Raw genomic sequence first — 24,811 nt, forward strand, 5'->3', positions numbered from 1 at the left:
AACATGCACAAAGATTTAGCTCTAGATAGGTTCACAGTAGCGACTTACAAAGTGAAAAACTGGAAATAGCCTAATGTCCACCTTTAGGATATTGGTTAGGTAGGTGATGAGACAAATAGAATCTTAACGCAGTCATTCAAGAGGAAGCAGAGGGATATTTGTTGATATGGAAAGATGTTTATTATTAAGTGAAAGTAATATACAAAACAATATTTGTGTATAAAAATATATATACACATGTATGTATTTTAAAACCTGAATGCTAATACACCAACAGTGGGTAGATATCTCTGAGTGATTTTTACAATTCTTTTCTTATTCTAGATTTCCTTTTCTAAATTTTCTACAATGAACGTTCATTCCTTTTGTGGAAAATAGAGTAATATATCTTATTAACTTTTAAATTATTTTGTTATTAAAATATAATAAATAAAAATAGTAATAAAAGGGCAATTTTACTAGCTGTCCCTGTCCCTCTTTCCAACCTTATCTCTCGACTCGATTCTTGATAACTCCCAATAAACATAGGCTCACCGTTGCTACAATCCATTTCAGAATTTGCACGTTATTTGTTAGCCTCAGAGAACCGTACTAGGCAAGGCGATGTAAAGATGAATACTCACATTCTCCAGATGATTTGCGTGCACGCCAAATTTTGAGGTGCCTGGTAACAGGGAGTTCTGTACCTCCCTCCTTCGTTTATTTTTTCTTTTAATTCATCCGTTCCTAGCTTGCGGGTCGGTTGTTTACTTTACGTACGCCTGCGCACTCCTGGGGTGGGAGTGGGGCCGCTCTGCCCGGCGGTCCCGCCTCCCGACGCCGACCACTGGCCGGCTCCGCCAGCGCGCCCCTGATTGGTGGCTGCGGACCGGGTCTCGCGGCTCATCAAGGTTGGCGGGAAAGCGGCGGCGGGGCGGAATGGCGGCGGCGCCCACGGCCTCGTTCCCCGGCGGGTGCCCCACTTCCGTGAGGCTGCCGCGGTCGCCGCCGTTCAAGGTTCTGGCGGAGCAGCTGCGGCGCGACGCGGAGGGAGGCCCGGGCGAGTGGCGGCTGTCGCGGGCGGCGGCGGGCCGCGGGCCGCTGGAGCTGACGGCCGTGTGGATGCAGGGCACGGTGCTGGCGGCGGGCGGCGGCGAGGCGCGGCTGCGGGACCCGAGCGGGGCCTTCTCGGTTTGCGGCCTGGAGCGGGTGCCGCGCGGGCGGCCCTGCCTCGTCCCAGGTAACGGCCGGATTCGACCCCGCGGCTGACCCTGGGTTTGTACCGCTCGAGGGCGGGGCCTGGCCGTCCCACCTCCCGGTGTTTGCGGTGCTGGTCCCCCGCCTCGATACCCTTTCTTCCCTCCCCTCCCCAGACAAGCGCCACCCAAGCAGTTCTGATGATAAGCATCACCTGCAGCCCATTCAAAAAATACAGTTTCCGAGGGCTCCACCAGCCCTCCCAGCTGGAGTCTCCGGGGGAGGGACCCCCAGCATCTGTGTTTGTTAAGAGTCCCTTCCCCACGGGTGATTTTTCTTCTCCCTATAAGTTTTGGAAAATATCATAGTGGGGACCTTGGTTCATCCCTAACGACTCTACTCAAATGTACCTTCCTTTGGGAAGCTCTCCGCAGTTCCCAGGAATGGGGAGCCCTGGTGTACCCCTCCTTCGTGGGACTGTCTTAGGCTGTAGTTCACCACTGTTTCCTTTTAAACCAGTGGTGCGCAAATTTGAGCATGCATCAGACTCACCCTGAGGGCTTGTTAAAACTGACGGCTGGGCACCACCCCCAGAGTTTGAGTCTGTTGGTCTGGGGCGGGGCTGAGAATTTGCATTTCTAACCAGCTCCCAGGTGCTGCTGGTGCTGGTGGCCTGGGGGCCACACTTTGAGAACCACTGGGCCAGACTACAGCAGGGTGGGCTCTGTGTCTTTCTGACAACTATTCTCAGCCTTAGGTTGAACTTTTCTGGCCCTGGCCCTTTCTGGCTGAGCTCCCAGGAGCACTTTTCTTAACCTTTCTGGACCTCTTACCAAAGGGACCCATAATTCCTGCCTGTTGTGTGGATTCAATACATTTAAAAAATGTCCTTAACACAGCTCCTAGGTCATAGTGACCATTGTTTTTTTACTAGGCCGTGCTCCTGCACGCTTCTCACTCCACCCTGGCTCCATCCTTCAGCCTCCCTCTCTGTCTGCCCTCCATTGCAATGTTAGTCTAGCGCAAGATCGGCAAACTACAGGCTGCCACCTCTTTTTGCATGGCCCATGAGCTAAAAATGTTTTTTATGTTTTCAAATGGTTAAAAAAAAAACAGAAGAAGATTTCATGACATGGGAAAAGTATCAATATATGAAATTCAAATATCCGTGTCCATAAGGAAAGTTTTATTGGAGCACCGTCATTTAGGTATTGTCTAGGGCTGTTTTCCCATTACAGCTACAGATCTGAATAGTTGCGACAGAGACGCTATGGCCTCAAAGCCTGAAATATTTAGTATCTGGCCCTTTACAGAAAAAGTTTGCCACCCTTGGCGTAGCATGTAGCACGAGCTGTTTGGTGTGCTGGTCCCCAGGCAATGCTCTTTGAAGGCAAGCTGGGGCTGTCTCCCATGTCTGGCCCCAGCCCTGGCATAAGGTTGGCACCAGTAGGTACCTGAGTGGGCATTGTGCGTTGGTGAACCCATCTGACTTACCTGCTGGCCTGTGTGCCTGGGCCATACCATTTCCTCTTGCTAATTAATACTAGGGCTTGATCGACAAGTCTGACACGGGCTTCAGGTAGGGAGCCTGAAGAGTAAGCAGGCCACTGAAATACAAAGTGATGTCATAGGCTTGAGCTTAAGCACAGGGTGCCGTGGGCGCAGAAGAGGGACAACTGATCCAGGCCTGTATGGTCGGGGTGAAGGCCTGATAGAAGGGAGGGGCGTGGTGGGGAGGGAGAAGGAGAGACAGTGGAGGGAGACTCTGGCTGGGGGAGAGGGTGTGGGTAGAATGAACCAGACTAGTAACCAGGTGGTCTGTTCTTGGGAGGAAAGAGCTCAGGCCTTTGAGTTCACCCGTATAGTTGTTATACGCCTTGGTGTATGTAGGTTTTGAGTATGTGGATTCCGTGTTTACCTCGCCTGTTGGGACTCTGTGGGCTTGTTCTTCCTTTCCAGGGTCTTCAGTCATTTTCTGAGGGCTCCATCTCCACCAGCTTTTTAGGCCCATTCAGAGGGTATGGCAAGTGTATTTTTAGAACGAGCCTCCGTTGCTGAGGAACCCCACGTTACTTGCTCAGGTAGAATGTAGGGACGGGTTCAGGGAAACCTAAGTACGTCGTGCCAGGAGCTGAAGACCAGAGGGTAAGGTGTCAGCTTGCCTGGCTTCCTTCAGTCAGAGCCCCAGGCCCGAGTACAAACCCAGTCCTGATGCTGGAAGCAGTGTGATTGAAGCGGCCTCGCAGGGGCACGCAGTGGGGGCTGGCAACGTGCCTGCTCTTCCTGCTGTGTTTGGGGTTTTTTACACAGTTGAGTTTTGTGTGGTTAAGACTGGCCATTTTTGCTTTCAAGGAGAGCCACTTCCCCAAGGGAATGGGAATAGAGTCGTGGTTAATATGTCAATAGATCATTGTGATGGCAGCCTGACCTCTTGTTGATTTGCTTGCGTATGCCCAGCTGGTGGCAGGGACTGGTCCCAGGCAGTTGGAATAATGGTGGCATGCGGGGGTGCTACCACCTGCCCAGCTCTTTTGGCAACATGAAGGGAAAATTGGATTTGCTTTGGGGCTGTCAGGGGTTGTCTTTGCAGAAGGGGGACCAGTCCTGGGCACAGAGACCAGTCACAGACTCTGGCATGGAGCAAGGAACAGGGAGAAGAGAAAAGCTCGGGTTTTCAGGCCCCGCCTTCGAGCAGTCTGTCTAATTACAACTCATCCTCTGACGTGAGCGACTCTTCCACTCCTTGGGCGTGATAGCTTTATGCACTGTGCTGTGATTTTGTTTTAGCATTTTATTTTATTTTTAAAAATATTTATTTATTTATCTATTTGGTTGTGTGGGGTCTTAGTTGCGGCTCACCGGCTCCTTAGTTGGGGCACGTGAACTCTTAGTCGTGGCATGCATGTGGGATCTAGTTCCCTGACCAGGGATCGAACCCGGGTCCCCTGCATTGGAAGTGCGGAGTCCTATCCACTGCGCCACCAGGGGAGTCCCTGTTTTAGCATTTTAAAACCAGAAACCAAAGAAGAAACAAATGTCATTCTCCAGGTTAAATGCGGAATTTGCTGGTAATATACGTATTTTGACCACTAGCTGCCTTGGCACTTTGGTATCTACTCTCTGCTTTTTTTTGGTCTCCAGTTTGCCTCGCTGATAAATTTAAGCCCTCTCAAGGACTTAAGGTGTCTGTTTTGTTTTATCTTCTCTATCAATGTGAACTTTACCACTGGGCTTTTCTTCTTCTAGGAAAGTATGTGATGGTGATGGGAGTGGTTCAGGCCTGCAACCCTGAGCCAAGCCTGCAGGCTGTGAAGATGACAGATCTTTCTGATAATCCCCTCCATGAAAGCATGTGGGAGCTGGAAGTGGAAGATTTACACAGGAATATTCCTTAGAGGATGTTGGAACTGTCGATAAAAACAACTGAAATTCAGAAACAACTTAGGTTCTTATACTGTATGGATTTCATGGACATCACTCAATATGTATTTCTCAAAAGTTTATCAGAGAGCTTTGCTCCGAGGAGTCTGGATGTAGGATTTCTAAATGTTGGGACACTCCAGTGAACTCAGCCCCTGCTGCCCCTTGCTTTGACTGTTTGCTGATGAAAAGCAGATGTTTTGTTCTTTCTCTTTTTCTCTCCTTTTTTTTTTTTTCTTTATGTGTGTTAATTCTCTGTTTCTAAAGCACACAGAAATCTCATGTTGCATTTTCCAAGTTTTACAAGTGATGATACTTTTTCCATTACCACTGCAACCCTACTTTACGAGGCAGAATTTGAACCTCACTCATTGTCCGCAGAGAGTAAAGTGTGTGGTTATGGGCAGGAAAAGAGGCTGCATAAAAAAGGAATGACCTCATGGCTCCGCAGTCTTCTCCATCAACAGCTTCCGTATCCAGTTTGCAAGTCAAACGGCATTTTCTAACTGCAGGCACTGGGGCCTCTCAAAGACACAGCCCTCTTTCTGCTTCAGACACCACTCAGCCCTAAATGTGTAAGGTCCATTCCCTGCAGATGTGGACGACGATGTCTGCCCTTCTTCCTTCACTTAGGGCTGTTGAAACACTTTTAGAATTTCTTGTTGAAACTAAAAATCAAGACTAAGAACAACTTCCAGGCATGAACTAAACTTCTGCCTTGTAACTTTGGGTGAGACACTGCGAGGGGGCAGCCTCCTGGAGTCTTTACGTTGTTTCTGGTAGGGAATGTCCTTTTGTCGTGATTGCGTTCAGTGTTGGGTGGCTGCTCTTCACTTCTTACACAGCCTTCACTTTGCCTTAGACTGTAAATATCAAGGGGGTCAGGTTATGTTCCTCATTGCTATGGAGTTTTGCGGGATTATTTATCTCTACCACTAGTAAATTGTTTTCTATGCCGTATTTTTTTAAACAGATTTGATTTTTTAGGCGGCTTAGATTTCTAGGAAAAAAAAAAAAAAAGAGCAGAACCTATAGAGATGACCTTTACATGCCCTCCCTCAGTTTCCCCTGTTATTAACATCTTGCCCTGGCGTGGTACCTTAGTTAAAATCAATAAGCCAGCATTGATACGTTATTATTAAGTAAAGTCCGTTGTTGACTTAGGGGTCATGCTTTGTGATGTACAATAGGCATAATATCATGTATGCACTATTACAGTATCATACAGAATAGTTTTGTTGCCCTAAAAGTCCTCTGTGCTCCACCTAATCATCCTTCCCTCCACCGTAACCCCTGGCAACCACTGTTTTTTTCTACTGTCTCCAAAGTTTGCCTTTTCCAGAATGTTATGTAGTTGGAATCACACAGTCTATAGCCTTTTCAGACCAGCTTCTTTCAGTTAGCAATATGCATTTAAGGTTCCTCCATGTAGTTTTGTAACTTGATAGCTCATTTCTTTTTATCCTAATCCTCCACTGGATGGACGTACCATAGTCTGTTTATCCATTCACTTATTGAAGGACATCTGCTTGATTCCAGTTTTTGGCGATTATTAATAGGGCTGTTGTAAACATTCGTGTGCAGATTTTGTGTGGACATAGGTTTTCAACATACCAGGGTAAATGCCTGGGAGCACGATTGTTGGTTACATGGTCAGCCTGTGTCTAGCCTTGTAAGAAACTTCCAGACTGTCTGTCTCAGACTGCTATCACAAAACACCATAGACTCGGGGCTTAAAAACATCAGAAATTTACTTTTCAAAGTTCTGGAGGCCAAAGTCAAGGTGGTTCAAGGTGCTGCTTCCTGTTTCACAGGTGGCTGTCCTCTCACTGTGTCCTCACATGGTAGCAGGGGGCAAGGTTGCTCCCTGGGGTCTCCTGTAAGGGCACTGATCCCGTTCACCTCCCAAAGGCCCCACCTCTACACCATTACACTGGGGGCTAGGTTTCAACATATGAATTTGGGTTAGGGAGAATACATATTCAGTCTATAGCACTTTGGAGGGGACATATTCAATCTGTAGCACTGTCTTCCAACGCGGCTGCACCATTTTGCTTTTCCATCAGCAGTGTATGGAGTTCTTGTTCTACAGCCTCACCAGCGTTTGATGTTGTCAGTGTTTTGAACGTGGTATAATTTTAAACTCTAGCATTTTCTTTTAAAGGTGGGGAAATTGGAAAGTGCGCACTGTTTTTTTGTTTGTTTTTATAATAAATTTATTTTTGGCTGCATTGGGTCTTTGTTGCTGCATGTGGGCTTTCTCTAGTTGCAGCGAGCGGGGGCTACCCTTCGTTGCGGTGCACAGACTTCTCATTGCAGTGGCTTCTTGTTGCGGAGCACGGGCTCTAGGTGCACGGGCTCAGTAGTTGTAGCACACGGGCTCAGTAGTTGTGGCTCGCGGGCTCTAGAGCACAGGCTCAGTAGTTGTGGTGCACGGGCTTAGTTGCTCTGCAGCATGTGGGATCTTCCCGGACCAGGGCTCGAACCCATGTCCCCTGCATTGGCAGGCGGATTCTTAACCACTGTGCCACCAGGAAAGCCCCCAAGCCCTTCATTTGTCGTTAAACTTGCTGTGTGACTATGAGCAAGTTACCTACCTTCTCTGTGCTTTAGTTTCCTTATCTATAAAATGTAGATTATACCGAGCTCACAGCACTGTTGTGAAGGTGTGTGTAAATCACTTTTATATGTGTCTGGCACACGGTAGGCCCCAAATGATTGTTGCTGGGAAGAGCAGTAAGTTTCTACTCACATCCATCAGTTGCCGCTTGAAAAATTTATATATTTTTATTTTTATTTATTTTTATTATTATTATTTTTTTCTTGTTTTTGGCCACGCCACACGGCTTGCGGGATCTTAGTTCCCCGACCAGGGATTGAACCTAGGCCCTCGGCAGTGAAAGTGTGGAGTCCTAACCACTGGACTGCCAGGGAATTCCCTATATACTTTTAGAATAGCTTTAGATCCACAGAAAAATTGCAAAGACAATACAAAGAGTTCCCATACACCTGCACCCTGTTTCCCTTATTATTAACATCTTACATGAATATGACATATTGGTTACAATTAGTGAACCAGCACTGAGATGTTATTAACCAAACTCTATCCTTTATTCAGATTCCCTTAGTGTTTTTCCTAATGTCCTTTTTCTGTTCCAGGATCCCATCCAGGACACCCTATGACATGGAGTCATCTTGTCTCCTTAGGCTCCTTCTGGCTGGGACAGTTGACCAGTTGCTTTTGATTACATTGACATTTAATTTTGATGTAGTCCATGGCGTCTCTATTATAGGATTCTCAGGTCAACACTTTATTCCAAAACTAGTATGGGTTTCCCAATAGTAGCCCCTGAGCTGGGTGTGTGGTAGCCTCCCGAAGACCTTAAAACCGAAGTCAACCCTCCTGAGGTTCCCTTATGTGACGCCTGCTCTTCTGCTAGAAGACTGACCCGGGCTGCTGAGAACCATATCCTGTCCACTTCGTCCTCTCCTAACTTCTGGTAACAAATGCCTGATCGAAGATCGCTGATTGGGCCGATATCGTCGCCTGGTCAGTGAACAAGCTCAGGAGTGTGGGAGGTGGGAAAGCGAGGGTGGCCCATGTTTTTCCGACAGTCCGCACAGACTGCCGACGGCTCCCGGTGGCCCCAGCTGGCGGTGTGCCATCTCAGCATGTTAGCTGTTAGCTGAGCTGTCGCGGTTTCCCTGAATATTAAGAACTCTCACTGTTTCGGCTAGCGTTTCCTCCTTGACGTCGCAAATGAAAATGCATCTCGGGCGGGGGTTTTAGTTTTCTGATGCCAAATCAAAGCTGGTTTATCAGCAAGCTCCCCTCGCCAGACAAGGGCAGGCTGTGTGCTCCGGCTGCAAAGCTTCCCTTTTGAAATTGGCTCTTTTCTAAGAACTGAAAATAAGCACCCTGGGCTGTGACTTCACTTTTCTTGGAACTGCTTTACATTATAAGAAAAAAAAAAACAAAAAACCTCATTTAGCTAGTTTTGGATCACTGAGTTCCCTAATTCTTTCTGTTGCATATTCTTGTAAAGCTGAAGTTTTACCGCAAAATTCTTATGCATCAGGTGAAGCAGGAAAGAGAAGCAATGACCACATGAAAAAGTCGAGTGTTTTGTCTCCTGGCCTGTTGTGTGTGATTTAACGGTGAGGAGGCAAGGAACCTGGAGAACATACTGCGGACAGAATCATCTTCAAACCCCAGGGATCCAGCTGCGACTGTGCGGCCCCGAAATCTGTTGGGCCACCAAATGGGCTAGGCTGGTGTTACTAAACCTCAGGCCATGGTCCAAATTCACTGAGCAGCCGCCTGTGTGTCAGGATGAGGGGAAAACACACATCCTCGGCCATGGTGACCTACATTTAGCAGACATCGTGGAGCCTGTGCAAAGGATGACTTTCAAGGGCCCCCGCCTGCTGAGGATGAGGGAGAGAGAGGCTTAGCCACACCTGAGCAGTCCTGGTCCTGCCCTTGCCTATCTGACCTTGGGCTTGGAGGTCAGTCTGTGAAGTGGACGGTACCTGGTAGGGTCATGGGAACTGGATTAGATGCCCCTTCCCAGTGCGGTTCGTAGACAGGCACATAAATTGTTCTGAAATGTCTGTTAGTATCTCTGTCCCTGTCGGAGGGGCCTCTGGTGATGTGACTGTATCTTACTTATCTGTCCCCGTACATGCATAGCACACACGGCAGTCAGTAAATGTTCCGTGAATGGCTGGTTTTTAGGTAGGAAGGCAGAGTTAACACACATGGAAAGGTACCATGTTCTTGAATTTACACTCAGCACTCCAGAGTTTCCAAATGCAAGGAGCCCCCTGACAGGCCGTCTAAGAGGGCCTTTTGAATCACGCTTCTTTGGTAGTTTATAATTGGCCTGAGGGTGCATGCCAGAATGTTTGAGAGCCCTCTGAAGTACAAATAGGGAAGACTTGGTAAAAAACATAAAAGGAAAAGGAGAGAGACAGCTGAGTCAAAATAAAAGATTGATGTGGTTTGGGCAGAATCTGAAATTATAGTCCTATGAGAATCATGGAACATCTCTTGATAAAGAATGCAAATTCAACCAAGGGTTGCAAGCCAGGGACTGGACTAGGAGCTTTCCCCTGTGTTACTTCATTCTGTGTCAGTGTCCCTGGGAGGTGCTTTCCCCCTCCTCTGGGAAAACTGCCACCAAGGAAGTGGAGCCCTTTGCCCAAGGACATCTGGCCAGCAGGCTATGGCAGAGGTGGGTCTCAGGCCAGTTGGTGTCCCTCGCCATGCGGGAAGCGGCCAGGGCCTTCATTCTGAGAAACTCCTCAGACCCTCTGGGAACGTTAGGTCTTTACTCTTGGGTGCTAGCACCCTCTGCTGGTCTGTCCCGGGCAGAGCTGCCCCGTTCCATCAGAAACGGGCTGACAGCCAGTGACCAGAATGAAAAGCCACAGAAGGAAGCAAAGGAACAAATGGGGCCACGAGAAGTTTCGAGGCTGTCCACCCCGGGAGTTTCGCCCATTATCGCCAAGCCCTAATGGGGTGGGTAGAGTTTGGCAACCAGATGGGTTCCGATGGTCCCACTTTTGAATCTCAGCCCTGCTGTTCGTTAACTGGGTGACCTTGGGTGAGTCACTTCACCTCTCTGAGCCTTATTTCTGTCATCTGTAGAAAAGGGATGATTTGGGGTCAGAGAGGTGAAGTAACTTGTCTACATGGCTGTTATAGAATCCAGTCTTAGCAAGTGCTCAAAAATTGTTCACTTCACTGGTCTTTCTGTCACCAAGCACTTCCTGAGAAGTTCCAGGCTCGGTGACATGAAAAGTCACATGAACAAAAGACATGTGGTTGTCTCTCTGCCCTCCCACTCTGCCTCATCTCTCCTTCTTACCGCCCAAGAAATTTCCCTACTTTTAAGGACTCCTGTGATTAGATTAGGCTCACCAGGGCAATCTCCCCATCTCCAATCACATCTGCAAAGTCCCCATTGCTGTGAAAGGTAACGTATTTACAGGTTCCAGGGATTAGGACATGGACACCTTTGGGGCAGGGCATTTAGCCTACCCAGCCTGCCCTCTGCCCCCCAAAGATGCACGTCCATCCCAAATGCAAAATACATTCACCTGGTCCCAAGGTCCCTGACGATCTCATCCCATTTACAGCACAACTCAGTCCCACATCTCAGCCAAATCTCATTATCTAAATTATCTATGTCTGGTGGGGGAGGGTCTGGACGTAATTCAGCCTGAGAGCAGTTCCTCTCCATCTGTGAACCTGTGGATCCCAAGAAACATGTTAATCTCCCCAAATAAAATGGGTGGCAACCCAGAGGGGATGCAGTCTAGCTCTGTCCCTGATCCAAGGGGACCAGAGATGTGTTATGGGCAAGAAAGATAAAGAAGGAGAAAGAAGAAGCAATGAGGCTCTAGCACCTGAAAATAACAAAATACTACGTGAGCTTCCCTTCCACCTGGGCAAGAAGGACGAGGAGAGGAGTTTCTCCGGAGGGTCTGTTAGCACCTAATTCTGTGTCCGCTGAGGAAAGAGCAGAACCAGAACTTCTCATCAAACAGGTAGGGCCTGTTTTAAACGTCAGTCAGACTCAGGCCCTGCCCTGGGGTCTTCAGGGTACAACTGCGCTGCCTCTGGTTGCAGACTTTCCCAGAGAACCGCCCAGCCTGGGCCTCCTGCACGGCAGCCTCAGGGCTGTCTAATGTGGCTGATTATCAGCCCCATTGGGCTGCTTTTAACTTCTTCTCTACCCACATCTTTATTTATCTATTTAATTGAAGTATAGTTGATTTACAATGTCATGTTAATTTCCACAGTTATACATATGTATTCTTTTTCATATTCTTTTCTGTTAGGTTTATCAGAGGATATTGAATATAGTTCCCTGTGCTATACAGTAGGACCTTGTTGTTTATCCAGCCTATATATAATAGTTTGCACCTGCTAATCCCAAACGCCCAATCCATCCCTCCCCCACCCCGCCCTCCCCTTGGTAACCACAAGTTTGTCCTCTATGTCTGTGAGTCTATTTCTGTTTTGTGGATAAGTTCATTTGTGTCACATTTTAGATTCCGCATATAAGTGATATCATATGGTATTTGCCTTTCTCTTTCTGACTTACTTCATTTAGTATGATAATCTCTAGGTCCATCCATGTTGCTGCAAATGGAATTATTTCATTCTTTTTTTTTAAATTTTTATTTATTTTTGGCTGCGTTGGGTCTTTGTTGCTGCACGCAGGCTTTCTCTAGTTGCGGCGAGCGGGGCCTACTCTTCGTTGCAGTGCGTGGGCTTCTCATTGCAGTGGCTTCTCTTGTTGCGGAGCACGGGCTCTAGGGGCGAGGGCTTCAGTAGTTGTGGCTCGTGGGCTCTAGAGCCAGGCTCAGTAATTGTGGCTCACGGGCTTAGTTGCTCCGCAGCATGTGGGATCTTCCCGGACCAGGGCTCGAACCCACGTCCCCTGCATTGGCAGGAGGATTCTTAACCACTGCGCCACCAGGGAAGTCCTTTCATTCCTTTTTATGGTTGAGTGTTTTTCCATTGTATATATATACACCACATCTTCTTTCTCCATTCATCTGTGTATGAACATTTAGGTTGGTTCCATGTCTTGGCTACTGTATTGTAAATAGTGCTGCTAGGAATACTGGTCTGCCCACATCTTTAATTTGAATCCACATGGGTGGGGCTCAGGAAAATATAAGCATTAGAAAGCTCTCCAGGCAAGTCTTATAATCAACCAGGTGTAGCAGCTGCAGATCTACAGCTTCTTGGCTTGGAGGCACCTGGCGGAAGTCAGAGCCGCCCCTGCACTGGTTGGCTGCTGAGCCCTTTGCCTCCTCGGTTGGGGATCTTGCGTCCAGAGGAAATGGGCCTTGGCCAGAGGAAGGACAAATGAAGAACTCAGGAGCCCATAGGACCAGGAGCAAGGGGGCCACTCACCCCCCAGCTTCCCTGAGGAGGAGGAGAAACAGAGGATGGAAAAAGCCAACAGGAAGGAACTGGGCCGGACCACCTACAGGCACTCTTGGACGTCCTGGGGCATCCTCGGTGCTGGGCTGCCGCTAATGATGTCGTAAGGTAGTGATATTCGGTTTCCTTTTTTTTTTTTCTTTAATTTTATTTATTTATTTATTTATTTTTGGCTGTGTTGGGTCTTCGTTTCTGTGCGAGGGCTTTCTCCAGTTGCGGCAAGTGGGGGCCACTCTTCATCGCGGTGCGCGGGCCTCTCACTGTCTCGGCCTCTCTTGTTGAGGAGCACAGGCTCCAGACGCGCAGGCTCAGCAATTGTGGCTCACGGGCCTAGTCGCTCCGCGGCATGTGGGATCTTCCCAGACCAGGGCTCGAACCCGTGTCCCCTGCATTGGCAGGCAGACTCTCAACCACTGCGCCACCAGGGAAGCCCCTGAATTTTTAATTCTAGTTAATTTTAATGAATTTGAATTTAAACAGCCATTTGTGGCTAATGGCTGTAGGTAGTCTTGGGCGGCACAGGTGTAGAGCTGTCTGGCTCACCCTGAGGTCAGCAGTTTAAGCAGGTGAGGCCCTGAGAGGCTCAAGACTTGCTCAGAATTTTCTAATTCCAAGAGCAGTCCTCTTCTCACTGCACTTAACCTGGTTCCTGCAGAAAAGAATGGTGCTCTAAGGGCCTGTGGGAGCCCGAAGGGGCAGCGTGAGGCCTCGGAGGCCTGGAGAGGCATTGAGCACGCAGAGTCTTTGGAAGGTGTGACAGCTGGGACTGGTGCTCCAGACCATTGGTCAGGGACTGTAGTGCCTCCTAACAAATCGGCCCAAACTCAGAAGCTTCTCTGATGCGGCACTGTTGCATTTGCAGGACTGAGGTCCGCTTCCCTTGCTGGCTGTAAGTTGGGGACTGCTCTTAGCTTCTGGGCCATCCTCATTCCTTGCCATGTATCCCTCTCCATCTTCAAGCCCCAAACAGTGTCACATTCTTCTCGTGCTTCCAATCTGATCTCATTTGTCTTCTCGGCCCCAGTTTAAGGGGCTCATACGATAAGGTCAGGCCCATCTGTCTCAAGGTCAGCTGATTTGGGACTTTCGTTACATCTCTAAATTCCCTTCACAGCCACAGCTAGATTAGTGTTGGATTGAATGACTGGGGAGAAGATGTGTACACACCAAGGGTGGGACTCTTGGGAGGGGGCATCTTAGAATTCTGTCCATCACAAGGACCCACTGGACGCAACAGCGTAAGGGGTCAAGCAGGTTCTAGAGACAGACGACATGGTTTCAGAGCCCAGCTCCACCACCACTCAAAGTGTGTATGGCCTGGGACACACAGCCTCTTCGAGCCTGTTTCCTTATCTGCAAAATGGGAATCAGAATGACCTTGTTAGCTCACCAGGTGGCCTGTATCTGGCAGTGATGCTCTGGCATTCCTGCTGTTCTCTTTCTGCTGCCAGAGCCGCCGTGTCCATTGTGAGACCTACTTTGTCTTTGTAGACGTGAGAATGGCGTTTCCCCTGCTTTCCCCACATTCCCTGCCTTTCTTACACGGCTCTTTAAGGAGAATGAGCTCATGGCTTGGGACCTTGGTCTTCCCTTCTTGGCAGGCTGGACCAGACTTGACAGGGGGTAGAAGTGTCAGCAGGGAAAATCTTTTTAAAAACGTATGCGCATAGTAAAATGTATGTGGGAACGCTTTGTAGGTAGAGGTTAATTTCCATCTCCTCCCTCGTTGCACGGCTCACGGAAGATGGGACTTTTGGCGCTGGGATTCTGGGGTAGGCATTTTGCCATGGTTTATTCCATGTTTAGTCCATGGTTATGGGCCTTTAGTACCAAGTCTGCTTGAAAACCTTGTGAACTTATTAATGCAGAGAGAAAGAATGAGGAATCTTGGATAATGCGTAAGCAAGTGGCCAGTTTTGCAAAAGTTCCAACATGGGTGGTTTATAACTAATTGGAAAAACATGCCTCTTCTTGGTTGCCTTAATCCTTTTTGCAGTGCTCAGGCCTTAAGTGTTCCCAGAAGGTTTAAGGGGGGCTAATAGGCTCCCAGGGTGGTCATTACGGTGATAAAGGGGGCAGAGAGCTCATGCCTGCGTCTGAGAGTCCTGCAGCTACTGCCAGCGTGGTCTAGGGGAGCAAAGACCTGGTGGGTCACCAGCCTTCCTGGCGAGGGCCAAGGGATAGGTGTCAGGCATAGCAGAGAGTAGGGGTTCATTCTGGCTTTAAAGTTAGCCTTTGGAACTGAGAAATCTGGAGGCAGAATTTGGGACCCAGACAGGAAAAGGAAACTGCCAACAGTCCTCTCTGAGCTGAGAAGCCCCTGAGCCTTCGATTGTAAGCGCAGTGCTTGGCTCCTTCCATTCTTTTACGAAGTTCTTTTCAGAGATGCAGAAGTTGATGGTCCCACGGTCGCTTCCGTGCTGGGTTTCTCTGTAAGAGAATGTTCCCAGGGACAGATGGTCTGGCTGGGCCCTGTCCCACCAGTGTCCTTAAGAGGGGAGCCTCCGTCAGCAGAGTGAAACTCAGCCCTGGCTGACGCCACCGCTCCTCTGGTCCAGGTGCTGTAGAAACAAATGGCCCACCTCAGGCCCCCAGGTCAGAGAGACCCAGCATGTCCCTGTCCCGGCTTTGCTGGCCTCTCTCAGTGCCTGGGCTTCATCTCTCACAGCCACTATGGCGTTGCTTATAAGATGGGAGAATGACACCCTCCCCTCCCCAGGGTGGTTTCAGGATGAAATGCAGCACATGCAGCGCCCTCCTCCCCCATCCCTCCACCCCACCCCCGCCTAGCGTGTCTCTAGGAGGGGGCCGTGGACCAAAAGGTGACGCTGCTATTAGAGTTATAAGGGTTTGCGGTTTCCTCTCTTTGTCTTCACTTCCTTCCAGAAGAGGCTTCTCGGGAAAGGAAGGGCCTTTCAGATCCCGGCACGCAGCTGGGAACGGCTTCGAGCCCAGGGTGACTGGGCTGGGTTGTGGGTTTGATCCACCAGGGCCACTGAGGCACAGCTGGCCAACCGCTGGGTGCTGCCAGCCATCCTGCAAACATCGCCTTTGTACACCCCTGGGAGGTGCTCCAACACAGATGAGGATGGTCAGGTCTTGTTGCGCTCAGGACATGCCACTTAGAGTAACACCGTAAGGACAGACTTGGTCCTGTGCCTCCCAGGAATTTTTAGCACAGAACGCGTACAACAGGTCCTAGTCCTTTGGCACTGGCCCCTCTTGTTACTATTAATGCCACAGCTACATGAAACAGACCTGCTCTTGCAGCGGTGGGCTGCCAATCTGAAAATAGTCTCGGGGTCGGTTACCAAGCTGTTTAAGGCTCCATTAGGAAGTGGCTCTGAGACAGTGATTCTAGAGCCAGGGATGGGTCTCCCTGTTGGGAGGGGTCCCGTGGCTGGCCAGCCCCTTGTTTTATGGACAGTCTGACCTGTTCCAGTCACCTGAGGACCTGCGTTAAACAGCTCTGAAGCAGGACCTGCTACGTAATTTGGTGGGCCCAGTATAAAATGAAAATGCAGGGCCCCTCATTCAAAAATTAAGATTCAAGGGACTTCCCTGGCGGTCCAGTGGTTAAGACTCCACACTTCCACTGCAGAGGGCATGGGTTCAATCCCTGGTTGGGGAACTAGGATCCTGCATGCCGCACGGTGCAGCCAAAAAAAAAAAAAAATTAAGATTCAAGATGGTGACAGAGAGCATGCAGGAAAGTGTGGGCGTCCTTCTGAGCACAGGGCCCTGGTTGTATACTTTGCTCACCTGTGAAGCCAGCCCTGGTCTAGAGAGAGCACAAGACAGGCAGCTGGTCCACAGTACTCGGGTGAATTTGGTCACCCTACCCTTTGGGGGAGTGGACATGCCTCTTTTCTAGACTGTTGGTTGGGGAAGGCTGGTGAGATGAGCAGAGCTGAGAGGTGGGCTGAGTGTGACATGCAGTGACAAAGAGGGGGCAGGGTTCCAGGCAGCGTCTTTTCTCTAGAACAGAAGGCCCCTGAGCGTGGACACCTGGTCTGATCATCTGTCACAGGGTTCAAAGTAAAACCAGACAATGATGTGTTACAATTGTCACTCCCCAAGTCAACATTTTCCAAAACCACTTTTTTTTTCCTAATTTGTCCTATCTGTGATTTTGGATTATGCATCTTTTTTTTTTTTTTTTTACTGCTACTGGAGAAAACAGGCCAAATTGATGAACTTCGAAAGCAAATCCATCACTGCCAGACCTTACTAACCATGGGCATGGAAGGATAAACTAAAACATGGTAAAAGCATTTACTCCTTGTTTCCTTGGCCTTTGGCCCTCAGCCCTGGGCATTCCTGCTAATGCTTTGCCCATGGCCAACCTTTGTGAAAACCTCAACTTTTCTGTCTTAAGTGAGATTTCAAAATAAACTTAGATTGGCTGGAAAAGGACAGTTCACCTGGAGAGCAATTTGTATCTGAAGAGACTGGGTCAGAGGTTGCTAAGGAAACCATTGTTTGCAAAGTTTGGCATATGTAAATTGTTGGCGAAAAAGGAAAAATGAGTACCATTTTTTTCTTTCTTGCAGATGGTAAACAGGAAGGGAAGGCTGTTACTGGGTAAAGTGAGTCATGGAGTATGGGAGACTCAGATCTAAGGGGTGCTGCGGGACTCCTCTCTCTTTACTTGGGGCCCATTTCTATTTTACCTGCTGGGCTCCAAATTCAAAGGCAAACAAAGGCCTTTTATCTGATTGGGTGGGAGCACACAAAAGGTTCTCTGGGTGGGTGGATGGGGGGACGAAAGAAGTCTGCAGAAACTGAAAGATTTCTTTTTCTTTTCTTTCTTTTCCTTCCTTCCTTCCTTTCTTTTTTTTTTTTGAAAATCCCTTGTTTTATTATGAAACCAAAATACCATTTGCAGCACTTTTCTTCTCCTACTAGTCTTTCTTAAAGAATCGAGGTATAATTCACATAATATACAATTCACCCCTTTAAAGTGTACAGTTCAGTGGTTTTTAGTGTATTCATAAGGTTGTGCGACCATCACCACTAATTCCAGAACATTTCCATCACCCCTGAAAGAAACTCTATACCCATCATCTCCCCACAGTCCTCCCATCCCCCTCATGCCCTGACAACCATGAATCTACTTTCTGTCCCTTTGGGTTTATCTGTTCTGGACATATCCTGTATACGGAATCATATAACATGTGGCATTTTGTGTCTGGCTTCTGTTGACCTAAAACAATAAAACAGCCAATTATTTTACCAGTAAAATAGGTTTATTAGGGAACAGCAAAGAATTGCAATTCAGGACATGCAATCCATGGCGAACCACAGGCAAGTATAGAGAACAAAAGAGAGGCAGGTTCTTGTATAGAGGAGAAAGGAGAGTTGGGGGGGGCTGTTATAAACAAAGAGTCCATTGGAGGAAACTGGGAGTTTGAAGTGTAGTGGCTTTTCACTCGCTGAATTTTGACAGTCTCTCATTGGCTGGGCAGTTGCTGGGTGAGGAGAAAATCTTCCTTCCTCCTGCTGGGGTAGTAAAGTAGTACTGTGGAGATGAAAGGTACATCTCTTCCTATTGGGGTCTGGAATTGACATCCAGTAGTGGGGCATGAGAACTCCCCCTTCAGGCCTCCTGACTCCATTTTAAATGAGGTTTCTGTTTTAATTTTCACACTTCTTTCACTTAGCATAATGTTTTCATGGCCCATCAATGTTATAGCATGTGTCAGTGCTTCACTCCTTTTTATGATTGAATTATATTCCATTGCATGGAGAGACCATCTTTTATTTATCTATTCATCAGTCAATGGGCAGTTGATTGTTTCTAGTTTTTGGAAAAAGGGACTCCTAACACCTAATGAAACTGCAGGAATCTCAGAGCTGTTCCTGGCTCCTAGGAAACAGAAACATTTACTTGGAAGTTAGGGAACAGATAGTATAGTATTTGGTATTCCTCATTAAAAAAACCCATTTCTCAGTTTTTAACCGTTCCATCCAAAAGTACTGAAGGGTAACAGAATATGCCACCCCAAAATATGTTTCTTTGACATAGAATTATTTTGAGCTGATTATTTTGAGAAATAGCAGATACATGAGAAGCTTTAAAAACAGAGCGGAAGTTACCCTTTTGTAAGGGAAGTTTACATTTTTAAAGGAAATCTCTATTTGTAAGGGTGCCTCCCTCTCTTACCCTTGTTAACTATGCTTTTCCTGGTAACCTCCCCACAACTGACTTCTCCACATCTTTCTTTTGTCTTTAACTGAGGATAGCATTTAAGCTGGTGGCTTAGGTCACCTTGGGTGTTAACTCATTTTTCCCCTGAGCATCTCCCATGTTTACATGAGGTAGGCATATTAATAAACTTCTATTCATTTTTCTGTTGTTAATCTGTCTTTTATTACAAAGGTCTCAGCCAAGAACTAGGAAAGATAGAGGGAAAATTATGTTTTCTCCCCTTCAGTTTCTGGTGACCCAGATGAGACCCACTGGGATGCCCTACTTGCTCTGGAGCCTGAAGATGGGATCCTGGGTAAACTGGCAGAAGCCAGTGGAAGATAAAAATTCTTACCAAAGTCAGCTCTCCCAGATCTCTCTGTAGTGCCCAGTCAAGAGAGGAGGGTAAAATTTCTTATCCTTTCCTTCCCAATTCAGATTAGCAGGAGTAAAACACTTGTAAAAATCAGTTCTTTGGATTGTTTCTCATCCTGTTCTGCAGATTTGGGCTTCCACCTAGGATCATTTCTCTTAGGTGTGAACAACTTCTTTTAATATCTCTTGCACTGAGGATGCGGTGGTGACAATTCTCTCATCTTTGCCTGAAATTTTTCTTCTGCCTTCATTTTTGACAGATGTTGTCATTGGCTATAGAATACCAGGTTGACAGTGTCATTCCATCTTCTTCTGGCTTTCACTGTTTCTAATGAATTCAGCTGTCACTATTGTTGTTATTCCCATGAATGTAATGTATTCATCCTCTAGATGCTTCTAAGATTTTCTTTTTTTCTTTGGTTTCCATTAGTTTCATTATGATGTGCCTTGGTGTGGTCTTCTTTGTATTAATCCTGTTTGGGGTTTGCTGAACTTCTTGGATCTGTGGTTTGATATCTTTAATCAACTTTGATAAATTACTGTCTATTATCTCTTAAGGTATTCTTCTGCCCTATTCTCTCTCTCTTCTCCTTTTAGGACTCCAATTGCGTTTCTCAGAATCTATTCTTTATTTCTTCCTTTCTTTATCTCTTTTTCCTCTTGTGATTTTTATTTTTAATTCTTGTTTATTTCTGTGCTTCAGTTTGGATAATTACTATTGACCTGTCTTCATAGTCACTGATTCTTTCTTGGGCTGTGTCCAGTCTGCTGTTAAATCCATTCAGTGGATTTTTCATTTCCAGTGTTGTATCTTTCAATTCTAAAACTTCTATTTGGTTCTTTTCTAGAGTTTCCATTTTTCTTTTAATTTTCCATCTCTTCCTCCATTGTCTTGTTTTACCTCTAAATTCTTTAACATATTTTAAAGTCCTAGTCTGCTAATTCCAACATCTGGGTCATTCATGGATCTGCTTTTATTAACAGTGTGTTACTGTTTCACATAGCTAGTAATTTGGATTGTATGCTGAGCATTGTGGATAACATGTAAAAATTCCAAATATATTATCTTCCTCTAAAGAATGTTGAGTTTTGTTCTTGCAGAGAGTTAAATTAGTGACTGATCACCTTTGAACATATCAAGGCTTGGCTTTCAACTTTGTTAGAATGGGTTTTCCACTACACCTCATAGAGTCTCGTTGTATACAAGCACAGTTTAGAATTTGGCCAAGGATCTGAGGATCCTCTGTGCAGATTTCTGTGCCTCCTTCTGTGTGGCTCCTTCCCCCTCTGTGCCTTGTCCTGCAAGTCCCAAATACCCTAGCATCCTTGAACTCTGATCTCCATTTCCTCCAGTTAACAAGACTGCTGCTTTCTATTTGAACTATACATCCTCACTCAGCAGTTTGTAAAGTGCTCCTTTCCAAAGAAAACCATGGTGAGATTTTATCTCAAGTACTTCCTTTCTCTCAAGGATTGCAGCTCTGTGCTGCACTGCCCAATTCCTGCAAACAATTGGTATATATATACTGTTTACTTTTAGAGTTGTTTATGATGAGGGAGGGATAATCCTTTGGGGCTGGCCATGAAGACTTTTACAACTTTTTATTAGATTATATATATATATATATATATATGATTTCTGGGTTTTGAGTCATGCTTAGAAAGGACTTCCCTAACAAGAGATGGTTTAAAAAGTTTCTTCCAGTACTTTTACTGTTTAATTTTTTATGTTTAAATCATCTACTCATTCAGAATTTATTTTGGTGGAAGGAATAAGGTAGAGGGACCTAACAATTTTTATCCCAGACGCTACCCAGTTGTTCTAATACCAATAACTAGAGAGTGTCCCCTCTCCACTGATTTGAAATAAAGTCTTATTTATATACTAAATTTTTGAATGTATTATGTGTATTTGACTTTTTCTTCTGTGCCACTGATTTGTTATACATATGTATACATATACATGCATAGATATTTGTTGGTATGAAATTGTTTTAATTACTGTAGTATAATCTGATTTAGTATCTATTAGGGTTAGTTTTACTTCATTATTCTTCTTTTCAGAAATTTTCTGGTTGTTGTTTAAAATTTCATAAACTTAATTTTTTTATAAATTTATTTATTTTTGGCTGTGTTGGGTCTTCGTTGCTGCGCACGGGCTTTCTCTAGCTGTGGAGAGTGGGGGCTACTCTTTGTGGTGGTGCGTGGGTTTCTCATTGCTGTGACTTCTCTTGTTGCGGAGCACAGGCTCTAGGCGCGCGGGCTTCAGTAGTTGCAGCATGAAGGCTCAGTAGTTGTGGCTCATGGGCTCTAGAGCACAGGCTCAGTAGCTGTGGCACACGGGCTTAGTTGCTCCGCAGCATGTGGGATCTTCCCAGACCAGGGCTCGTACCCATGTCCCCTGCATTGGCAGGTGGATTCTCAACCACTGTGCCACCAGGGAAGCCCAAAAATTTCATAAACTTTAGAATCAGCTTGTCTAGTTTAAAAAATATGCATGAACGTATACACACACATGCACGTATATCCCTGTGGGGTATTTTTATTGAGATCATGTTATTTGTATGTTAAATTTATGAAGTTAATTTTTTTCCTCAATTCTTTTTTTTTGGGAAGTTACTTTTATAATGGCTTGATTTTTATACTACAAAAATCACTCATTTTAAGTATACATTTCAATGATGTTTAGTGAATTTAGAGTTGTGCTGCCATCTTTACATATTTTAGAACATTTCCATCACCCAAGAAGATTCCCTGGGCCCATTTGCAGCCACTTACTCTACCCACATCCTCAGGCAACAACAACCTGTTTTCTCTTTCTGTCTAATTTCCTTTTCTGGACATTTCATATAAATGGAATCATACAATATGTGGTCTTTTGCATCTATCTTTCACTTAGCACCATGTTTTTAAGATTCATCTCTGTTCCTTTTTATTGCTGAGTGGCATTCTGTAGTATGAACATACTGCAATTTGTTTATTCATTTAACAGCTGATGGGTGTTTGTGCACAAGTCTTTGTGTGAGTGTACGTTTTCATTTCTCTTGAGTAGATACCTAGGAGTGGAATCGTTGAGCCATATGGTAAATTTATGTTTAACTTTTAAGGAATTGCTAGTTTCCCAGGGTGGCCACACCATCTTACATTCCCACAAGCATGCGTGAGACCTCCAGTCCCACACACTCCCTAACGCTTGGTATTGATAGTTACATCTTTGTAGTGTTGAACCTTTCTAGATCATATGAACATAGAACATATGCAGTACAGCTTTCTTTGCATTTGTAGCATTTTACATCCCTCGCAGCTTTTAATAGATTTCTTCACATAGATTGTACACATCTTTGTGCATTTATTTCTGGGAGGTTTATGGGGAGGGGTGCTGTTGTAAGTGGGATGTATTCTTCTGTTAACTTTTCCAGCTGCTTGCTGTTTGTACATAGGAAAGCTAGTTGTTTTGGTAGGTTACTTCTCTGTCTGACCCCTTAGAGAAATCTCTCACTGCCTGCCATATTTTTGGTTGCTTCTCTTGGATTTTCCAGAGTAAACATAATTATTTCACCTCTTTCTTTCTCCTTAAATTGCTTATTTTTTCTCTTGCCTACTTTCATCAGTTAGAAATTTCCAAACAAAGTAGTGGTGCAGGGCATTCCTTAGTTCCAGAGTCTCATGGAAACTTGTTGCTTCCAGCCATCACAAATGATGCTGATTTTTGGCTTGATGTGTGTGCGTTTGTTTGTGTGTGTAATTTTATCACGTTAATGAAGTATCCCTTTTCTGATTCTGTGAAGGATTTTCTAATAAATGGGTAAATATTGTCAAATGCCATTTAACATCTTTTACAATCATGATTTTTCTTCTCTAATATATTAATATAAAGTGAATTAAAAGGTGACCTAATATCAAACTGTCCTTGTCATACTGTACAAGTCTCACTTGGTTCTGGTGATTTTCCCTTTTGATGTTCCTGTGGATTTTATTTGCTAATCTTTTATTTTGGACTTTTGCACTGATTTTTACATAAATGAAATTGGCCTGTGGCTTTCCTTTGTTGTGCTATAGTTGTTGGCTTTTGGCATCAATGTTCTACAGGTTCCTCATCAAGAATTTGGAAGTGTTTCTTCTTCTTCTAGGCCCTGGAGCAATTTAAATAGCATTGGAGTTAGCATTTAAACTGGCTGACTTCACCTGGGAAACTATCCCTGCCTGAGATCAGGCTCTCTTCCTCACCACTACCACCACGGGGGCTTGGGGGATGGTGGTAGTTTCTTCTGGTCTAGTTAGATACTTTCTGTTTTGGTACTTGTGGGTACTTTTTTTTCCCCCTAGAAAGTATCCATTTCCTCTAAGTTTTCAAATTTTTTTGCATAGAGAGTCAGCCTTGATTGTCCCCTTCTCATCTTGATTAGCTCCACACCCCCACACCCCCAATAAAACAACTTTTGGATTGACTTAAGGTCAGCATTTTTCTGTTCATTTATTAATTTGTGAAAACTTTTACATTCAGGAAATGCACACATGCTTCCAAGGAGAAATACACTAAGACACGCATCACATCCCAGACCCCCTGGGGCAGCAGGAACTCACTGGAAAGCATCTTTGTTAGACAGTCAAGCGTCTTGCTCCTCTCCGGGCAGCTCGATTCCAAGTTTACTGGCCCAGAGAGCTTCAGCGTGACCTCATTTCCACCCACTCCTTCCCTGTCTTTGAAAATAATTGAAAAGCAAGGTTAGGTAATAAAAGCTGACTCAGTTTTTCGTAAGATGTGGGTTGACTGGGTCACTTTCCTCCTCACTTGACAAGGGTCAACATGAACGGTCTTTCCTCTTCCACTTCTGTTGTAAAACTCAGGCTTACACTTAAACAATGGCCACCCTTTAATTTGGTCATAACCCCAACACATGGCAAGAATGGGACTGATGGTGGTGAAGGGGAGCAGAACATGGCACCCCAGAATATGCCACTTCGGTGTAATGGTTATTTTGAGCTGAAGGCAGTTGAGAAGAAGCAGATATAAGAAAAGCTCTGCCCTCCCCTTATTTGCCTAAAAGCAGGACATAATATGTAAATGTGTCTCCCCTCCTCTCTCTACCAGAGGGACAGAGGTTAATTACTGGAGACAACACTAGAACCTTGTCTGCACAGAGAAATCTACATAACAAATCCTGCCCAAAACTAGCCTTTCTCTACCCCTAGTTCCCCATATATTTACCCTCCCACCACAATTTACTGCCCATAGAAGCTCCAAGTCCTTTTCCTTTACCTGGTCACTTTTCTAAAAATGTATTGTTCTTTTGTTACAATGCTACATAAGCCCAAGTGCTAACCACTCCTTTGAGCTACTAATCTCTGAGTGCTCCCATGTGCATGCCTGATGCAGGTGCTAATAAACTTCTGTTTCTATCTGTCTTTGCTCAGCCTCATTTACAGGGCCCCGGCCAATGGACCTAAGATGGGAAGAGAGAAAAGCAATTTTTCCCTTCCTTACAGAAGTTTCTGCCAGCAAATGGCTTGCATGTTATTTTCCCTGAAACTAGAACTCCACCTTCAAGTAGGAAAGGGTATTTGCTTCCTCACCAAGCTGCCTCTACCTCCTTCCTCCTCCTCCTCCTCCTCACTCACTGCTGTGTCTACCTTCGCACACCCTCTAGGCTTCTGTCCCTATAAACATGCACTGGTCATTGCTC

At 45.9% G+C, this 24,811-nt stretch overlaps 1 protein-coding gene across 1 annotated transcript; it reads left to right on the forward strand.

The window, feature by feature from the left end:
• The first annotated feature begins 861 nt into the window (after positions 1-861).
• Positions 862-6,828, forward strand: RMI2 (RecQ mediated genome instability 2). Its single transcript, XM_082429717.1, has 2 exons — positions 862-1,219; positions 4,423-6,828. The coding sequence occupies exons 1-2, from the start codon at positions 919-921 to the stop codon at positions 4,569-4,571; spliced, it is 450 nt and encodes a 149-aa protein (XP_082285843.1). The 5' UTR covers positions 862-918; the 3' UTR covers positions 4,572-6,828.
• The last annotated feature ends 17,983 nt before the right edge of the window (positions 6,829-24,811 follow it).

This window comes from Balaenoptera physalus (assembly GCF_965194825.1).
Source record: "Balaenoptera physalus genome assembly, chromosome: 16".
NCBI classification, from domain to species: Eukaryota; Metazoa; Chordata; class Mammalia; order Artiodactyla; family Balaenopteridae; genus Balaenoptera; species Balaenoptera physalus.